General features: G+C 37.7%; 1 protein-coding gene across 8 annotated transcripts in view; it reads left to right on the forward strand.

Moving 5' to 3' along the window:
• ELAVL4 (ELAV like RNA binding protein 4) overlaps nucleotides 1-16922 on the forward strand; it is a 145635-nt gene that overhangs the window by 29830 nt on the left and 98883 nt on the right. Inside the window, exon 1 of one of the 8 annotated variants that reach the window (XM_053247151.1) lies at nucleotides 2848-3074. The exons of 2 other annotated variants lie outside the window; for them this stretch is intronic. In XM_053247151.1, the coding sequence (XP_053103126.1) occupies nucleotides 3027-3074 (48 nt within the window). In that variant the 5' untranslated portion in view covers nucleotides 2848-3026. Of the gene's footprint in view, nucleotides 1-2847; nucleotides 3075-3380; nucleotides 3513-5711; nucleotides 5935-6373; nucleotides 6683-10677; nucleotides 10797-16922 lie in introns of those variants that run through there. 5 more of the 8 variants (XM_053247146.1, XM_053247150.1, XM_053247153.1 and 2 more) reach the window with 5 other exon arrangements.

Here is a 16922-nt window from a genome sequence, read left to right on the forward strand (position 1 = left end):
TCTCCTAGTACTGTGGAGCTGACATTCTCCAAGGCTGCATCTGGTTAAGAGTCTGCTGGTCTTCCCTTTGTCATGGGGAGGACTGCACCTGAGGGTTTGTAGATGTCCCCCTTCTGGGGATTTGGACTTACTGGACCATATACTGCAGGATCTGGGAAGTAGCTGAAATATGTATATTGGTTATTTGCCTAGTTTAGAGTTCCTAAGGAAAGCAGTTAACTGATAGTTTAATAACAATTCTACCCCATGGACCAGAGCCCACAAGTGTCACCATTCTCTCTGATGTCATACTGCCTCCTTTCCCCCCCTCTGAGTCTTCCTTGGCATGCCTCCTCCGTCATCTTTACCATGCAGATAAGCAGATTCCCCTTCCCTTTTTATATAGAGTGGTATTGCAAGAAGCAGCCAGGTTGCTACTCATTGTAGACAAGTAGGGCTTTATGCTGGAGGGGCAGTAGCAGGCAGGACATGTTGCTTGACACAGCTTTGGAGTAGGAGGAGAGTACAGTAATTATTTCATTGAAGCTGAGACAGTGGCCAGCATTCTGCATAGCGAAATGTCAGCATTAGGGGACTTGCCAGGGCTGCTGTGTAGCATGTGGTCTTGCAGAGGTGGGAAGTTATGCAGTGACCTACACATTCATATATACATCTTTTTAAGGGGCACATGCTTAAGTAATGCTCTTTCAAAAATATGTATTTATATAACTCAGTTTGTTTAAAAGGTATGAGGAGATCATTTCCCTCCCCCCTTTCTTCATATGAGTGTGCTGACACTAGTCCTCCTGGCTAAGATATTCAGAGCTAGTTATGCAATAAAGCCCTTATTTGTTTTGTGTAGCCCTACTTCTGTTCTGCTTCTCTCTCCGACTTACAAATGACCCATACTTACAAACATAACTCCATAACGTATTAAATTACTGAAGTCCCCAACTTACAAACACCAACCTGCACATAGATACAGACAAGTTGTCTCTCCTTGGAACTATATGCATTCCACGTTATGAACATACAACTTACAAACAAACTTTCGGAAGACAACCCATTTGTAAGTTGGGAACTCCCAATATGTTACTTGTAAAAGGGACAAAGAAAAGCCCTCATTCACCTTCCTCCTTGCCAGTCTATATAGTCAATACTGAGCTAGATGGACCAGTGATCTGACTTGTTATAACTAAGGCAGCTTCCTATGTTGCAAAGTCTGGTAGTTCTATCAAGTGCCCATTGCATGGCTCCTAAATATTTGGGCTCCCCCCCCACACATACACAATTGTCAAGGCCTAGCATAGTGGTCATCTGGATTGTTGAGGTGCAGAAGTCACTGTACACTGCACAATATGTTAGGGATGGATCTTACCTATGATCTGTTTTATGAATCCTTTCCATCAAATCCTTCTTCACAGTGCAATTTTTCTGTGAAGTATTTTGTACAACCCCTAAATCCTCACCTCTACTGAAATAGCCCAAATACAAGCAACTGAAATGAAGGTATACTGTCCCCCTCTTTACCTCTGGCTCAATCTCCTTTCCCTCCTTTGTGTAGCGTTTTAGATTTTAAGCTCCTCGAGGCAGCGACCTGTATTCTTGTACTCCATGTTTTATAATAATAATTAATGAATTAATAATCCACATAGCATTCCTCTAATCCTTTGGATCTTATTTACACTATCCTTGAACTACCATGTCCAAAAGTTGTCTTTGAATGGGGTGGTGCAATTGCTTAGAGTGGGACTCAGTGTGTTCTTTAGTGTTTTTCTACTGTGTGCAGATTGAGTTTTGTTCTGGGTGGCAGTATCAAAGCAGTGTGTGCGCATGTGCATCCAGAGTGGGGCCTTCCTGATTCTACCTGAGCGGGATCTAAAATTAACTGAGCGTACATCAAAAAAACATGTGAGCTCACACCTTAGAGGGAACAGTGGTGGGACTATTGGTTTCCAGCTACTGAAGTCTAAAATTTCAAGACTTTTTGTTTCAGTTGGAGCTGAAAAGGTCAGTGTCCAATATCGAGAGCAACAAACTGTGTGTGAAATGAGCAGAGTTCCACCAGTGCAAGAGGATGCCTTAGTTGCACTAAAAAATGTGCTGTGGTGCTCTTTGCAAAAGCTCCCAGATGAGGTATGGCACATTTATGCAGCTGTTGCACAACTGCAAGCAGGCTTGCAATTAGTCTGCAACACAAGCTCCAGATTTAGCACAATTAGCTCGAGCAGCAGCTTTTCACTCATGCAGCATCCTTCCATTTGCAGTTTGTTGTTCTGGATGTCAGCCACTGACAATGGAAGGGTGGGCAAACTATGGCCACATTTTGCCCATCCTGAACTATGGCATTCTTTTTATTTAATTTCTGATTTTAGTGCTTCATCCATGAGGGCTTGTTGTTTTATTGAAGAATATATGGTAGTATTCTAGAGTTGCATAGACATGAGGGGAGGAAAGACAGTGGGTGATTTTTTTAAGGGTGGTCTCCTCCCCCCCACCCCTGTGATATTTTAGGATTTTCCCATTTATGTGGCTTATCTTCTTAGAGTGGGGGGGAGCCTGTATATAATTTTGTTTAGGTCCCTTCAGGTTTTTCTCCCCTGATAGGTGCATGATTCATATATGTTTTAACGTATTTTGGTAGAATGGCAAGAGGTAAAAAAATGCAAACTACACCTTTGCATTTCTCGCGTATGAGGAATGACAACTACAAGCTATTCAAAGGCAATATCAGGATGTTCATTTTGAATCATTCTACACTGCCCACCTGGTGGTTAGAGAGTGAACTGTTACTTTAAAGAATAGTTTAAGTAACAGCCATGTTTGGGGCAGCAGGCTATTTTAGCTAAGAGAGCAGTGCATGTTACAGGAGTGAGGCTACTCTGTATGCTAAGCGGGAAAATGCAGCTTATTGTCTAGATGTTTTAATGTGTTAACTCTGGGGAGCAAACATTGTGTGCAGGAAAATTGACATCCCTTTGCAGAGAGAGGACTGGACTTGCAAAGGAATCTCTTTTTGTTTCTCTAAAACCCAAATCTGTGGCAAGATGTTTGAAATCACCAGGACGCTTAGTGCTGCTTTGTTAAATAATGAGGTAATATTTTGTCACATCTTCTGGGCAGCATTTGATTTTTCTTCTTCATATGCTTAGAAAAGATTCCTTTCTCAGAGTGAGAGATTTAAAATAAAAGGGGAAAAATAGAAATCCTCACTCGTTTTATTTTTAAACACACCCCCCCATCATTTTGGATAAAAGGATTGTCTTTTATTTGTGCTTTTAATCAGCTGCTGTTGCCTAGGACATTATGCCATGTAAGGCTTCTTAACTGCACAGAGTAGGTAGTTATTAACGCTGAATTGGCTTCTAGTATAGTCCATCTGGGCTCTGTATGAGAGAGCTTGCTAGCGGTTCCTGATGCTAAGATACCCGCAAGCTTTGGGATGTATGCATGGTGGAGAGGGACACAGTGCTATGAGATCACTTCTTTTAAGGGAAACTGTCATTAATGAGTCAAGAAACTGCTCATTTATGGTAAGGAAGCAGAGGGAGGGGGGGAAGCAGTCCTGTGGTTTCATTTGGAAAATGGATTAGCTGTATTTTGAGTCAAGTTTTGGGGGGGAGGTGAAGGTGGAGGGGTTGTATGAAAATAGCACCTTTACTTGGAGGCTTCCTGGGTGATGGTTGAGTGACTTTATTGAAAATTGTGATGCTTTACAAATTGTGTCACTGCTGGTGATGTAGTGGTCAGCCGCTCATCCTGTAAGATGAATGGTCCTATTGGAAATCTGATAAGAAGACTGACTTTTCCCAACAATAGGATTCTGCCTTTGTCTTTAGAGAAGAGAGGCCTCTGGACGAGTGTTTTTTTACAAACCTTGTTGTTTTGTTGTTCTCTCTATCATTTTGCTCGTGTAGTTTTAAATGCTGGTGCATGGCATACAAAGTGTGTGGATATTTAGCTAATTTGTACTATAATCTACAATTGATTTTTAGACAAAGAGCTGCATCTTTTGAAGTCCAGAATTATTAAACAATGGCTAATGAAGTGAGACTGGAAAAGGAATGGATAAAAGATTTCTTCATTCCCTGTTTAATTTTCATTGACTCCTGAAGAAACGTTAATTCAAAATTTGCATTTCAAATTAAAGTTTTTCAGGGAGCATATTGTGTTACAGTGGGGATGCATCTTCGTTGTTGTCATCATCATGCCCACGAATTTACTTTGCTCTTGTACTTCTTAATGCTTTCAATTTTGAAACTGTGTAGTTAAAGCTTTATTAGTTCATGTTAAAGAGCCGTCAAATCCAAATGCAAAGGAAACCGTGCAGTCATCTTAACAGCTCAACACAGTGTTACATTACGTTTTAAATTGGTCAGTCGATTGACTTGATTTCTTCGAAAATTAGTTTTTCTGCCTGTTTGAACCTCAATATTTTTATTATGAGGTATTTTTGTTTGCTGTCCCTTAACATTATGCTTTCAGAAATAGATAAGCTTATATTGTGCCCCATGCTAGTATTTTGCAATGTCTTGTAGTTTATTGTATTATAAACTTGTAGACAAATTCCATTATAAATGTCTTGAAACAATGTTTTTGTTAACTTTAGATGAAAAGCAAAATATGTTTAGTAGTTCATATATTTAGAGGACAATTCTCTTTTAAATGATTGCTATACCCAGTTAGCAACAACATGAGGAGCCTATAATTTATAGCCTAGGTTGCACATGCCTGTAATAAATACATTATTAAAAATCTGATTATAGACGCAAATGAAAAAAATCCTAATCAAAGATATTTTCAGTAAGTGGCTATACTGTGAAAAGTTTCTGACGTTATTGTAACTGGAGTTTTATTGCTTTGTCAGATATGAGTAGCAACTTCCACTTCTAACCATGGCAAGACTTCAAAATACTCTCATTTATAATGTGGTAAATCAGTTATATCCTTTGTTTTAAGTCAATATAGAATAGTCATTTAGCCTACTATATCTAAAAATATTCTACTTGATCATAATTTTTTTCTTAAGAAATTCAAGCGGTGTTAATTAGAAATCCAGTTTTTAAAATAAGCATACACCTTTACCTGTATGTGTGCATCTTCTGTTATGAACAAGGCTTGGAAAACTATGTAAAGATTAAAATCTATAGCACCTATGAAGAAATACAGTTAAAATGCACATTAAAGTGTTTTTGTCATATCTTTTAAGCCTAGAGGCAGATTATTAAATATGCATTTCTCTGGAAAGCAACTGTCGAGAAAGATAAGGTGGTTAAAATAGTCTAGACTTCACAGCCATGCATGGGAGAGGTGAGAGGATGTAGTTATTGAATCGTAACACTTGTATGTCATAGTATGAGAAACTCTTAGGTGTGGCCTGAAACTGCCCCTATGCCTCGATGTCTGTGTGTGTGTGTGTGTGTAAGAAAGAGAGAGAGAATGAATGTTGATGGGGGAAGGGGAAAAGAGGTGTGGGTAAAAATCCATGCATGTGTGCTGTTCTTAAACTGGCTCTTAATTACTAGACACAAGCAGCAGTTCAGAAATCTGGTCTCTGTTGTTGTAGAGGTCACCAAATCATTAACACTGTCAATCTGGCAGTAGCTAATTTCAATAGCACCTGATGTTGCAACGCCTCCTTTAGTTTCCCCAGCCAATCGGATCTTGCTTTCAGCTGACAGATGGTCCCATAAATGGATGTAAAAAGGAGATGCTGCTAGCCAATTTCATCAAGGCTCTATTCAGTTGTTATCTACATTCTAAAATCAGGGGGCTTCAACACAGTGCTTGGGTTGTTGTTTTTTCCTCCTTTCGCTGCATCATACATCTGCACTGTGTATTTTGTGGATTTTTAAAAAAGAAACAATAAAACATTTAATTCCCTGAAACTATATCAAATCTTTAGAGGAATTGAAGCCTTGCAAGACCCATTATTTGCCATTAAGAATGGTTATGGTAGGTATTAGTAGTTTTTAAAATCTGTTTGTTGCAGCAGTCTTTCTTAGTGTGTGTATAGAACATATAGCTTTCCCCAAATCTGCATTTTGATCCATCTGTGTTGTCACATGAGTTTAGTTTGCTCCCGTTGGCACGCTTGTTAACTGTCTTTCTCCCTTCATCTCTCTCTTTCTCTCTCTCTCTCTCGCATTTAAATACTTGCCTAGCTTTTAATAAAGGACAGGTGGGGGGCTATACATTGCCAATTTATGGTCATTATAATTTCTCTTTTGGAATAAAGAAAAGGCTGGTTTCTAATGTGAGGCTGTGTGTGGCCAACAAATGCTGAAGGATGGGGGTGTTGGGGTGGTTAATTTCCCCACATTCACATGCGGGCGACACACATGCAAAATGGAATCCTTGGAAAAAATAAAACAAGAAGGCAATGCCTTGGGACTGATACTTTTTGTGTTTGGTGTATTCAGCAGTAGGCATGGTAATTTTTTTTTTAAGAGTGATTTATAGGAGCTTCAGTAAATGCTGCATATTGTATTTCAAAGAGTTTCCTGTCATGACCTCATAAAAAGAGGAGGCGGCTTGTATGTGTACCAGCGCCTAGTATATGCCGATTTGTTGCATCGTTGGGCAGGAGTTCTGTAAGAAGGAATGTCAGCTTTTACATAACGTTCTTTTTGCTTTTGACACTGTGAGGGGCTGTAAGGGTCCATCTTTGTGATCACAGATGGAGTGGAATGGCTTGAAAATGGTAAGTGAACGCTGGCAAGAAACTGCTTATGGGCTCCGTACGTCTTGAATGCCTTGTGAATTATGCTTGCTTAGGATGGCAGATTGTGAGCCATAAATAAAATTATAGATCATTTTGGTTTTTAATGAGGGCACCTGTGTATGTAATGTGTATGTACAACTATTATACAAATATAGACAAGTGTCATGGCATGGAGTGCTTCATCCAGTGTACATGCATTTAGATGATCTCTGCTGACAGTCACGGTGTCTTTGTACTGTATGCCCAGCGCATGATGCCTTTTAATCTTCATTTGTGCTACATGAGTGCGAAGTTGAATAGAAATCTAATGACTGCATGGACTATTTCCTAAGAATGTTAATGCTGTTGTGAAACAAGGGTGCTTTCTTTTCTGCAGAAGGAAGTTATATCCATTTATGTGATAGTAGTATTTCTATTTTTGGAGTATTCTTCTGGCAGAAAAATCAGAAACTACATGAGTTGTTCCCCGCCCCCACCCCACCCCTTCCTGCGTTTTGTGCTTTCCTTATAGATTGTGCAAAATGGCTAGATCAAATACAGACTTTGGAATCTTAGGGAACAGAGCAATTCATTGAGGTGGGGGGGTAGGGGGAGAGAAAAGACATTAACATTCACCTCATTCTTCCTACTTTTGTTTCAATTAAACATTTTGAAGGCGCTCTCTCTCTCTCTCTCTCTCTCTCTCTCTCTCTCTCTCTCTCTCTCGATATTTGTTATAAACTGGGAAACAAAGCTATGGTCTTTTCCCTATTCTTATAGGATTTTCTTTGTCTAGCTGCTTGTTTTGATGGGTGTAAAACAAATAAGATTAGACTGAGCAGCCGAACTGAAAGCGATAGCTGGGAGGAAAAGCCAATGAAAGGTTGCCGGGGAAACGAGCATAGGGGAAGCTGAGTGGGGGAGCAGGTGGCAGTCATGTGGGAATACTGCAAACAGTGTAAAAAACTGGGGCTACCTCAATTATCTTTGCTGTTCTTTGTGGCAGTCACAACTTTAATTATTCTTTATAAATGTGTTAATTACATTTCTTGCTCAAGCTTATAGCGATTTCTAGAATCTGTTGGTTGTGTGTGTGTTTTTTAAAGCATCTGTTCTTTTTCTGCATAGGATGGGTGGGGGCTCTTTAACCATTTTATTTCTGATGTAAAATAACATGTACAGGAAAGTGCAAGGAAAAAGAGGAAGCAGTACATTATGATAGTGCTGAATGGAACTGGTAGTTTTGCAAATTCGCTCTGTGTATTGTCCATCAATTGACAATGTGGAAACTGTATGCAAACTTACCCTAAGTAAAGATTTTCCTGTGAAGTGCTGTTAGTTGTGTGTGTTCGAAATGTCATGATTCTGTGGCAGAATACTCAGTTCAAGCAACTCCATCCTATTTAATACTTTGTGTATAGAACAATATTTTCCAAAAAATAATGCAACTGTAGTTATTTTCCTACCTAGCTTAATTTCTACATGATCAGAAATCAGTATCACAATATATTACCCATCTTTTTCAAAGCAATATTTCCCTTAAAAGCTGGTGCTGTTAAGTACAAACTTGGATTTTTTTTTGCGAATTTTCATAATACCCATATGTCTGGCACAAAAATTAGCATGTAATAGTGGCATCTGTTCAAGTAAGGTGATGGGTGTATAAAGCATTAGGAGATGTTGTAGGTTTGCAAGTGGTGGAAAATAGAGTGTAAGGGCTAAAGATGTTCATGTATTGAATGTATGCCGAGGATAAGAGAAACATATTGGAGATAAAGGACACACCTTTTAATGCTTGGCAAATTTCTCATTCCTTCCTTTGGCAAATGCTTAATTTGAACGATCAGTTCAAGTAAAATACGAGTCTTAGAAGGCTTAACATGAAAAATAGTATATGATTGAATTCATTCCCTAATGGTTCTGTGGTCCTTGGAAAAGAAGCAGCACATAGGAAAAGAAAGTTGTGTGGGATGGTAAATGTGTCTGATTTTTAAAATATAAATGTTCAGAAGCGTTTTTATATGACCATAGTATTCATTCTGCATTTGAACTATCAAGCACCTCCCTCCTCACCCCACCCCCCCAAAGAGTGTTAGTGTACAGCTCCATTGTTTTCTTGGAGCATTTGGGTAATTTTCTCAGTTTTTGTTTTTAATTAGTTTATTCTACACAATTTTAGTAGCTTGAAAATTGAGCAGTTACGGTTTTCTTCTGATACATATGTCCCCTGGCATCAAGCTTTTACATTTTTGGTGTCCAGACATTGATGCAATACCCATACCTTCCATAAATAAGTGGTTCTTTATTTACTATTAGGTCGTGCACGTAGGGTTCTTCCTGAGCACATAAAAGCTTATGTATATAATCTGTTTGTGGAAGAAAAACCTTAGAAAATCAGTTTCTTATTTCTAAGGAAAAGCTTAGAAAATCAGTTTATTTAAGCTCATTACGAAGCTGAACTCTTCATTGTAAAGCAAATAAGTGTATATTTTTCTTTAAATATATACATTTTGCAAAATTCTAACCTATAATTTAGGTGTTAAATATTGAAACCATCCTTTGATATAAAATATTTCCTATACCACTTAACTAATCAAGTTATGTAGAAAGATGCTCTTCCTGCTGGGTGGACATCCTTCCTTTGGTTTCCTTCTTTTTGTAAATGTTACATTTTTTGGCTGTGTCAGTCAAAGAAGAACCAAAATGCTGTTTTAGAGGATAGCGATGAAAGGATGACCAATGTTGTTTCAATTGATTGATTTGATTTTATCCTGCTCTAAATGGGTGTGGAATAGTTCTGATCATCTAGAGCTTGAAGCAAAATGGAAGATTTTCAGGAACCTCACATATTGTTCTTGGGCGATTTTTTTTTTAATCTGCCACATATTTGGTCCCATGAGTTATGTTTTCCAAACTTTTCAGTACCTAGAATGCTTCCAGACATCTTTTTTATTAGGAGTTGTAGCATATACAACATTAAGTGCTATCTGTACATATCCTTGCGAAAAGGTTATGGTTCTAGGTTGTGCATGATTACCTCCATAAAGTAACTTGAGCTATATACAGTGATTCTTGATATCATGCCCTTAACCCGGGACCTTAAGCTTCAAAATAGGCAGTTACACAGATGGAATATACAAAAGGAATATTTACTATATTGGTGCACACACAAGAAGTATGGCACTTACCTGTTTCCTTACTGTGTGGTATTCACTATATGTGATTAGACACCTTTGAATTTATACTGATTTGACTTTGGGGCATCTGACTGGATACCCTCTAATACACTGGCAAATACTGCAATGCAGTATTTTCCCCCCCAATGTCATTGGGATTTGGGTGAGAAAATAGTTGCAAGAAATTTTATTCATGGCTGAATTACTGATGGGATCAGATTTTGCAAAATTGGCCAATATCTTTTGAAAAGCAATTATCCATCTTCTGCCACTTCTGCTCTTCTCTGAAAAGTAGATGAAGAGCAACTGCGGTGTATGTACCTCTGTGTTTAGGCATGAAAACATGTGTGCGCTTGCGTTCTTGTTGTATTTGTTTTGTGATGCTAAACACACTCTTCTGTAAAAACAGAAAAGGTTGCATGAGATGTTCATAATTCATGTGGTAAGGGGAAAGAATCATAGCTCAATAAAACCATTATTTCTGGACAACTTTTTAAAAGGTCAATGAAAGCATTAGTCCACCACCACTTTTTATAAATGGCTAGATCTATGCTAAAAGTATATCTTTGGCTTGTCATGATCAAGGAAGAATAAGTTTGTTTATATTAAACACAGATTTACTGTATGTATTACAGCTATCAATATTGCTCCAACATTTTACATGTATTTTAAAATTTTCCTTTATTTCAGGTGATCCCCTGTACACTTTTGCATGCAGAAGACATTTGTAGGTCACTAGTTTTAGAGCAAAAGCAGAGACCTTAATATTTCATGGCAAAGGTTATGTAGATTTATCCATATGGGGAGGGGGATGAAGAAAAGGAATCAAGGGATGAACACATGAAACTGCACCATTCCAGCCTGAGAGATAATGAAAGATGGATTTTGAATTGGTCTAGAAGTGTGAAGGCCACTGACTTAACAGCTTGACTTTAGAGGTTTGTTACTACATTGTTCTTACTTTAGATTATGCCCCCCCCCCTTTAAATGATAGCTTGGAGCAGCAAAAATGAGCCCTTCTTGTTAAGCATTTTGACAGCATGGTTTTGGAGCACCATTGTTTTAAAAAGCTAAATTGTATGTTTGAATTACACATTTAATATTCATAATAATTTGATGATGCCTTACCACAACTTGAGATCATTTGTTTATTAATTCATTAAGAATTACCGCTATGGCTATTTATTTTCACTACTTACCCTGTTAGTTTGCTTCAGCCATTGCAAACCTTTTGTGCCTATGGGGCCTTGTAGAAGTAAAGAGGGAACTGAGAGTAATTCTCATCCATTATTCTTCCCTTAACTGTACCTTGTAATATGAAGTAGTAATCCAAAAGAGCCAGGAAATACTGGGAAGCAGCAAGACACCCTAATTAGATTGGATAAAAAAGCAGTGAGAATGTTGAAGAAATAAGGTCAGCTAAAGACTGAACATGCTTTTTAGAAATGCTGTGTGCAAGGCTGGCTTTGCTATATTTGGGAACAGGAACCTATATAAAATGCTGAGGTCCTTTGTTGCTAAGGTTAACACCATTATGGCCAGTACTCTACTGTGATGGACAAATGAGATATCCTTGGCCTGCCCTCTTAAGAGGTACTTTAATTTGAAATGAGCTTGTATCTCCAAAATAATCAGAAAGGATGCTATGGCCATATGTGATTACCTGCACATGGCAGTACTACTGAATTTTGTATTGATGCAGTGTGTTGGCTGTTATGTCATTGATGCTAAAACTCAGTTATAAAGGGCGAGTTCAATTGTGTCTCTTTGAAATTGATGCCAATGAATGTGGAAGTTATACAATCATTTGTAATGCTTCAAGAAAAACCCATGCAAAATGCTTCTGTGTGCTTTAAATGTTTCCGACTGTTGGCATTGGACTGTGATACCACTGGAACCTTTCCAATAGTCAGTCTTTAAATTCCAATCACTTTTGCAGTGCCTTAGGCATATTTGTTTGATTGACACAACACATACTTTTCTGTAATATTTTGCTCCCTTTAGATCAGAATATTGATCCCCCCAAATACCCCAGTTTTGAGACCTAGAGGTTTTACAGGTGAATTTAGTAAATATAGTAGTATGTTAGCCACCAACTGTTCTTCATTTTGACCAATTATGTAGAAGTAGATTGGCATCTAGAATAGCCTGTTTAATATTCACTCTAAAGGCTCTTAGCATTGATCCTGAAAAATAGTGGCTGGATCCATCTTTCCAAATTGGCCTCTGTTGGCAGATTAGCAACGAGGAAGAGCTGTGAAAATAAAACTATAGCAATCTTTTAAAACTCAATTATATATCAGTTATAATGGATGATATCTTTTCAACCCCCTTCAGTTTTTTATTTATTTACTTGCAGATAAATGTTAACAGGGTTACTTTCCCCACTAACTAGTTTTAACTAGAACTGCTCTCTTAAGGCTTCTGCCCAAGTGCCTACAATTTGTTTACAAAAGGATCATAGGAAGGACAATCCCCTGAAAGCCCTGATTTTCCAGCAGTTTCAAAGCATATTAGATGCTGTAAGATAAGTTCTAAAACAGCTTTTTCACAAAGAAATTTATACTTAAATTTAGTGTTTCTAAAAAAGCACTAGTGTGTTTATTTTGTAATGTTTGTCATCAGTAAAGTACACAGATAATTAAGATTGGGCATCTTTCATATGAGTATTGTTTTAACATGCATATGGCCTTGAAAACTTGCTGTCACTGCATATAAACATGGAAATCAATCTAGTTTATAGTAGTTCAAGCTTAGAAGACAAAGGCTGAAATTCTGCTCACCAGCTACTTAAATCACACCGATCTCAGTGGAATGCAAAATGACTTACTGAAGGATTTTAGCCAAAACGGTAAAACTAGGTGCAAATGAATTACACCACCTTATGCACTTCTAGAAGCTGGATTTTATTCCTTCTGGAGTAGGATAAACACACTCTTTGATATCTTCAGAAATATTTTCCAAAGTCTACTGTAATCTTCAGCGATAATCATAATAGCACTATAAACAAAAAACAATATAAATATCTGCTACTAGTTATGCATGGTGAAGCATTCAAGCAAAATGCAAACAGGGAAGGTGAACTTTATGAAATGGAAGCCCTAAAACTGGGTGCACTCATCAATGACTAGGATATGAAAAAGTCAGACAGACACATTTTCAGGAGATCACACCATCTAAAATGTTATACCTTAATTGTTGGTTCATACATTCAAAAAAGCAGCATGAGAAACTCAGCCACTTTTTCTTCTTCCAGAGTAATAAGGAAAGTGGCACTCGTAGAGTGTCCCTTTGGTGCTGGCAGAATGACTGCTCTAGCTATAAACATTGCTTGGTACTGAATTAATATTGAGCTAAGAGGTAATCCTTAACATATTGGTCTAAGCTATTGTTATTATCTAAGTTATTGTTATTCAGAGAAGCTAACATACTGGCATTTATTTCAGAAATAAATTTTAAAAACCTCATTCATAGTGATAACCAATTCCCAGCTTTAAAGTGTCATGATTTAATTGACATTGGGCTTTTATCTGTTTCGTTAGTTAGTCGGTTGCCTGTATCTTTGTAGCTGCTGGAGAAATAGTAATGATATACATCTAAACCAGGCTCTGAAAATCTACCTTGAAAGTACTTTAAATCCAATTGATATTAATACTAGAGCTTGTGGTGGAGAGAAATTCCATTTAAAAGAAGGCACAAATATGCAGACCTCTCCCTGTATGCCAGATCTATTGTGACAGTACTGCTTTTAATTCCCCCCTCTATAAGAGCAGTTGTTCTAGGGGCTAGGTGGATGAAGGCTAGTCCAAGCAATTTGTACACAAACCTAGTGTAGTGATAGGAACAGCTTTGGATCTGACCACTGAAAGGAGCTAATTCAGTCATTAGACACAGTAGTATATCTTTTGGAATACTTCAGAAACTTCACTACAAGTTCTCCCTACTCAGAAGGAGAATCCTGAATGTGGTTAATGATTCGATATCATGCTTGATCATTCAGAAAGCATGGATTATATTTAACAGTAGAATTGCCAATCCTAGAAAAATGAGTATATTTTCATTGTCAATACTAGATCTGAAGTATTTGTAAGCTGAATATTTGATCAAGTGGAAAGTAAAGCTGAAATATATTATTATGCTGTTTCCCATGTACAGCTTTGAGATTTAGTTAGGTGTGGAAGTCTGAGGTGTAAACTAGCAATATACTGCATTTTAGTGGAGAAGCCAATATTCTTCCACCATAGTTTTTAATATCTTCAGTCTGGATTCCAGCAGACTAAGTTGCTCATCAAAGATTTGAAGGTTGCACATAATGAAGCATTTAGCTTCCCATGTTATACTCTTCCTTCTGTCCTTCCAGATGGGTGAAATCCTTTGATTTATGTTCAGGATTTGTAAACAATTTAGGATACACTGTTGACAAGAACCGAGTTTTATGCACTGTTTCCAAGATATTACTGATCCTGTAAGAATTTAGTTCTTATTCTCTGCACAGATCTTTTTTGACTATCACTATCAGTTCTGTGCAAACTGTCTTCATGATCCCGTACACCATAATAAAACTTCAGATGGGGAAACCTTTTAGAAGAACTCAACTTGTAGAACTTTTTTTAAAAGTTGCATTTGTATTTTAAGAGTTTCATCTGAGCCATAATTATAGGCTGGGCTGCACATAGAAAAACATCCTGTATGATTTTATTGGATACAACTGTATCTTATCGAATAATTATTTCCATGGTGCACCATGGTTAGTGTACCACACAGTATATGTACATTAAGCGTACTCCAAACCTATCTATTTGGCCATTGCAGCTGTCCAGGTACCTTGAGAAATGGACCTTTCAGCCTTGATACAGTACACCAAATTTTGCAGTTCTGAAGTTTTAAGTATTCTCAGAATGTGATTAGTGTGACATTTATAGCATGTGTTTGTTTTCTAAATATGAAAATTTATAGTTTTGTCCTAACCTTACTAGTTCACTTGATAAAACTTTGTTCATGTAGCATAAAACAAGTGTTGCTATTTTTCTCTGTCAAACAGTTTACTATAGGACTTGATTACGATCTTAAAAGTCCTGCTGACTGTAACTAGTTGTTGGAATTTTGTTCTGGCTATGACTTCAGTTGGTAGTGTTTCATCTGTTTGTTCTTTGTATAAAACACTAGCCTTTAATACTAAAAGCTGCCCATCTTTCACAGCAGTGGGATATTTTATTCATATACAAACTTAAGGTCACCATTACCTTATTTGGACCATATCTATACTGTGCCATCTGTTAGGCCACTTATAAACAGTAGATAGAGGTAAACAGTGAGCTTCCAATGGACTAGTATTGGGACCAGTACTATTTAGCTTATTTATAAAACATCTATGTTCAAATGTGAAAAATTAGATAGCAAGCCTGTTATACAAGGTTGTAAAATCCTGATCAGGTTCTTTAAGTCTCCAACAGGCTCTTTTCCATTTGGGTGACTGAGTGACAGAAGCCCTATTCCAGGACATGACAAATCCCAGGCTTCAGGGAGCCATGGTGCCTAGTTATTTAATCATGGTGTCTAGACTAGGATATTCAAAGGTAGAGTTATTCAATAAAATCTTAATTTATCCCAAGACTGTTATTTGTAAAGAGGATAAAGATAAGTCCATTTACCCTCTACCCCGCCCGCACAAAATGTCCATTACTACGTCCAGTTTTTTGTTTTTGTTTTAAAGTACATTGGCTGGCTCCTAAATTTTGGGGCTGTCTCCTAGATCCAAAGAAAAATTGTCAAGGCCTGCCCTATTCACACATTATGTTCAGTGCATGTACAATCTGTGTACAGGGTACACACACAGAGATTGGTACACAAGTTTTTCAGATTTCACATATGTTCCATACACATCCTACCTGCATTCTGCATTTAAAGGGGCCTATACCCCAGTTTGCTTTGAAAATGAGCATATGTACATGTTTACAAACACCTCTGCACACATACAATATAATATCTGAACAGGCTAGAATGGCAGATGATATTCCACTTCAGGGTGAGTTCCAGAGAATGGCAAGATTGGAGATTTGCCATAGCCCCAAGACAGCAAAGGGTGCAACATCCCAACAGCTTTACCATCCTCACTTTGCACAGAGCATCCAAGAACATTGAGGCAACATGAAATAATTTTCAGTTTGCAACCCCTGCCAGGAACCTGCACTGTTCAGGGCAAGTGCAAATTCATGAGCATTAGAATTAAACACACAAACACACACTCCAGAAATTCACATATGAGCCTGCAGGGTTTAATAATCCCAGAAAAGAAATCAAAATATCAGTTCCAAATATCAGTTCCAGGGATGAACCATAGGGATTACTATCTTCAGCATGACCTCCTTACGAGCTTCTTTGGAGCATTTGGCTGGCCAGTCTATAGAGAAAGTACTGGACTGTGTCATGATCCATTGGTCCAATCCAGGAAGACATACATATATACATGCATGTCAGTCAGTCATGTTTATTTATGGTCATAGACCAATATTTAAAGCATCCATAATAATACACATATGATATAATAGTAATATATACAGAGATCGAATATTATCTCATCCTAATCAGCCGTTTCCAGTTTACATAATCTGGTTGACCATCTATTGTCTAGCATCCTTAGCTGCCTCACAAAACTTAGCAACTTTAATTGTTACTTCCTCCTTCTGATCTGAGAGCAGATAGTTGAGTAGAATATATCTGTATGTCCTGGAAAGTCAGCCAGTAATGATGAAATATAACGAGATCGAAAATCCCTATAGAAGAGGCAGAGGAATAAAATATGAAAGATACACTCCTGTTCTCCAGAGCCGCAAGGGCATAGTCTCTGCTCTTTTGGTATCCCTCTAAATTTACCTTCTCGTTCAGCTGAAGGTAGCACATTAAATCTGGCCAGTGTGAACATCCTACGGTACTTAGTAATCGTAATCTTGTCCAAGTAATTCGCAGGTTTAGTATTATACATTTGTAATCCCAGAAAAACTTCTTTAGAGATCGATCAGTCTGTATTTCCATGTCATAGATCCGCTGCTTTAGTATCAGTCTTG

Source organism: Hemicordylus capensis, chromosome 4 (assembly GCF_027244095.1).
Source record: "Hemicordylus capensis ecotype Gifberg chromosome 4, rHemCap1.1.pri, whole genome shotgun sequence".
Lineage (NCBI taxonomy): Eukaryota > Metazoa > Chordata > Lepidosauria > Squamata > Cordylidae > Hemicordylus > Hemicordylus capensis.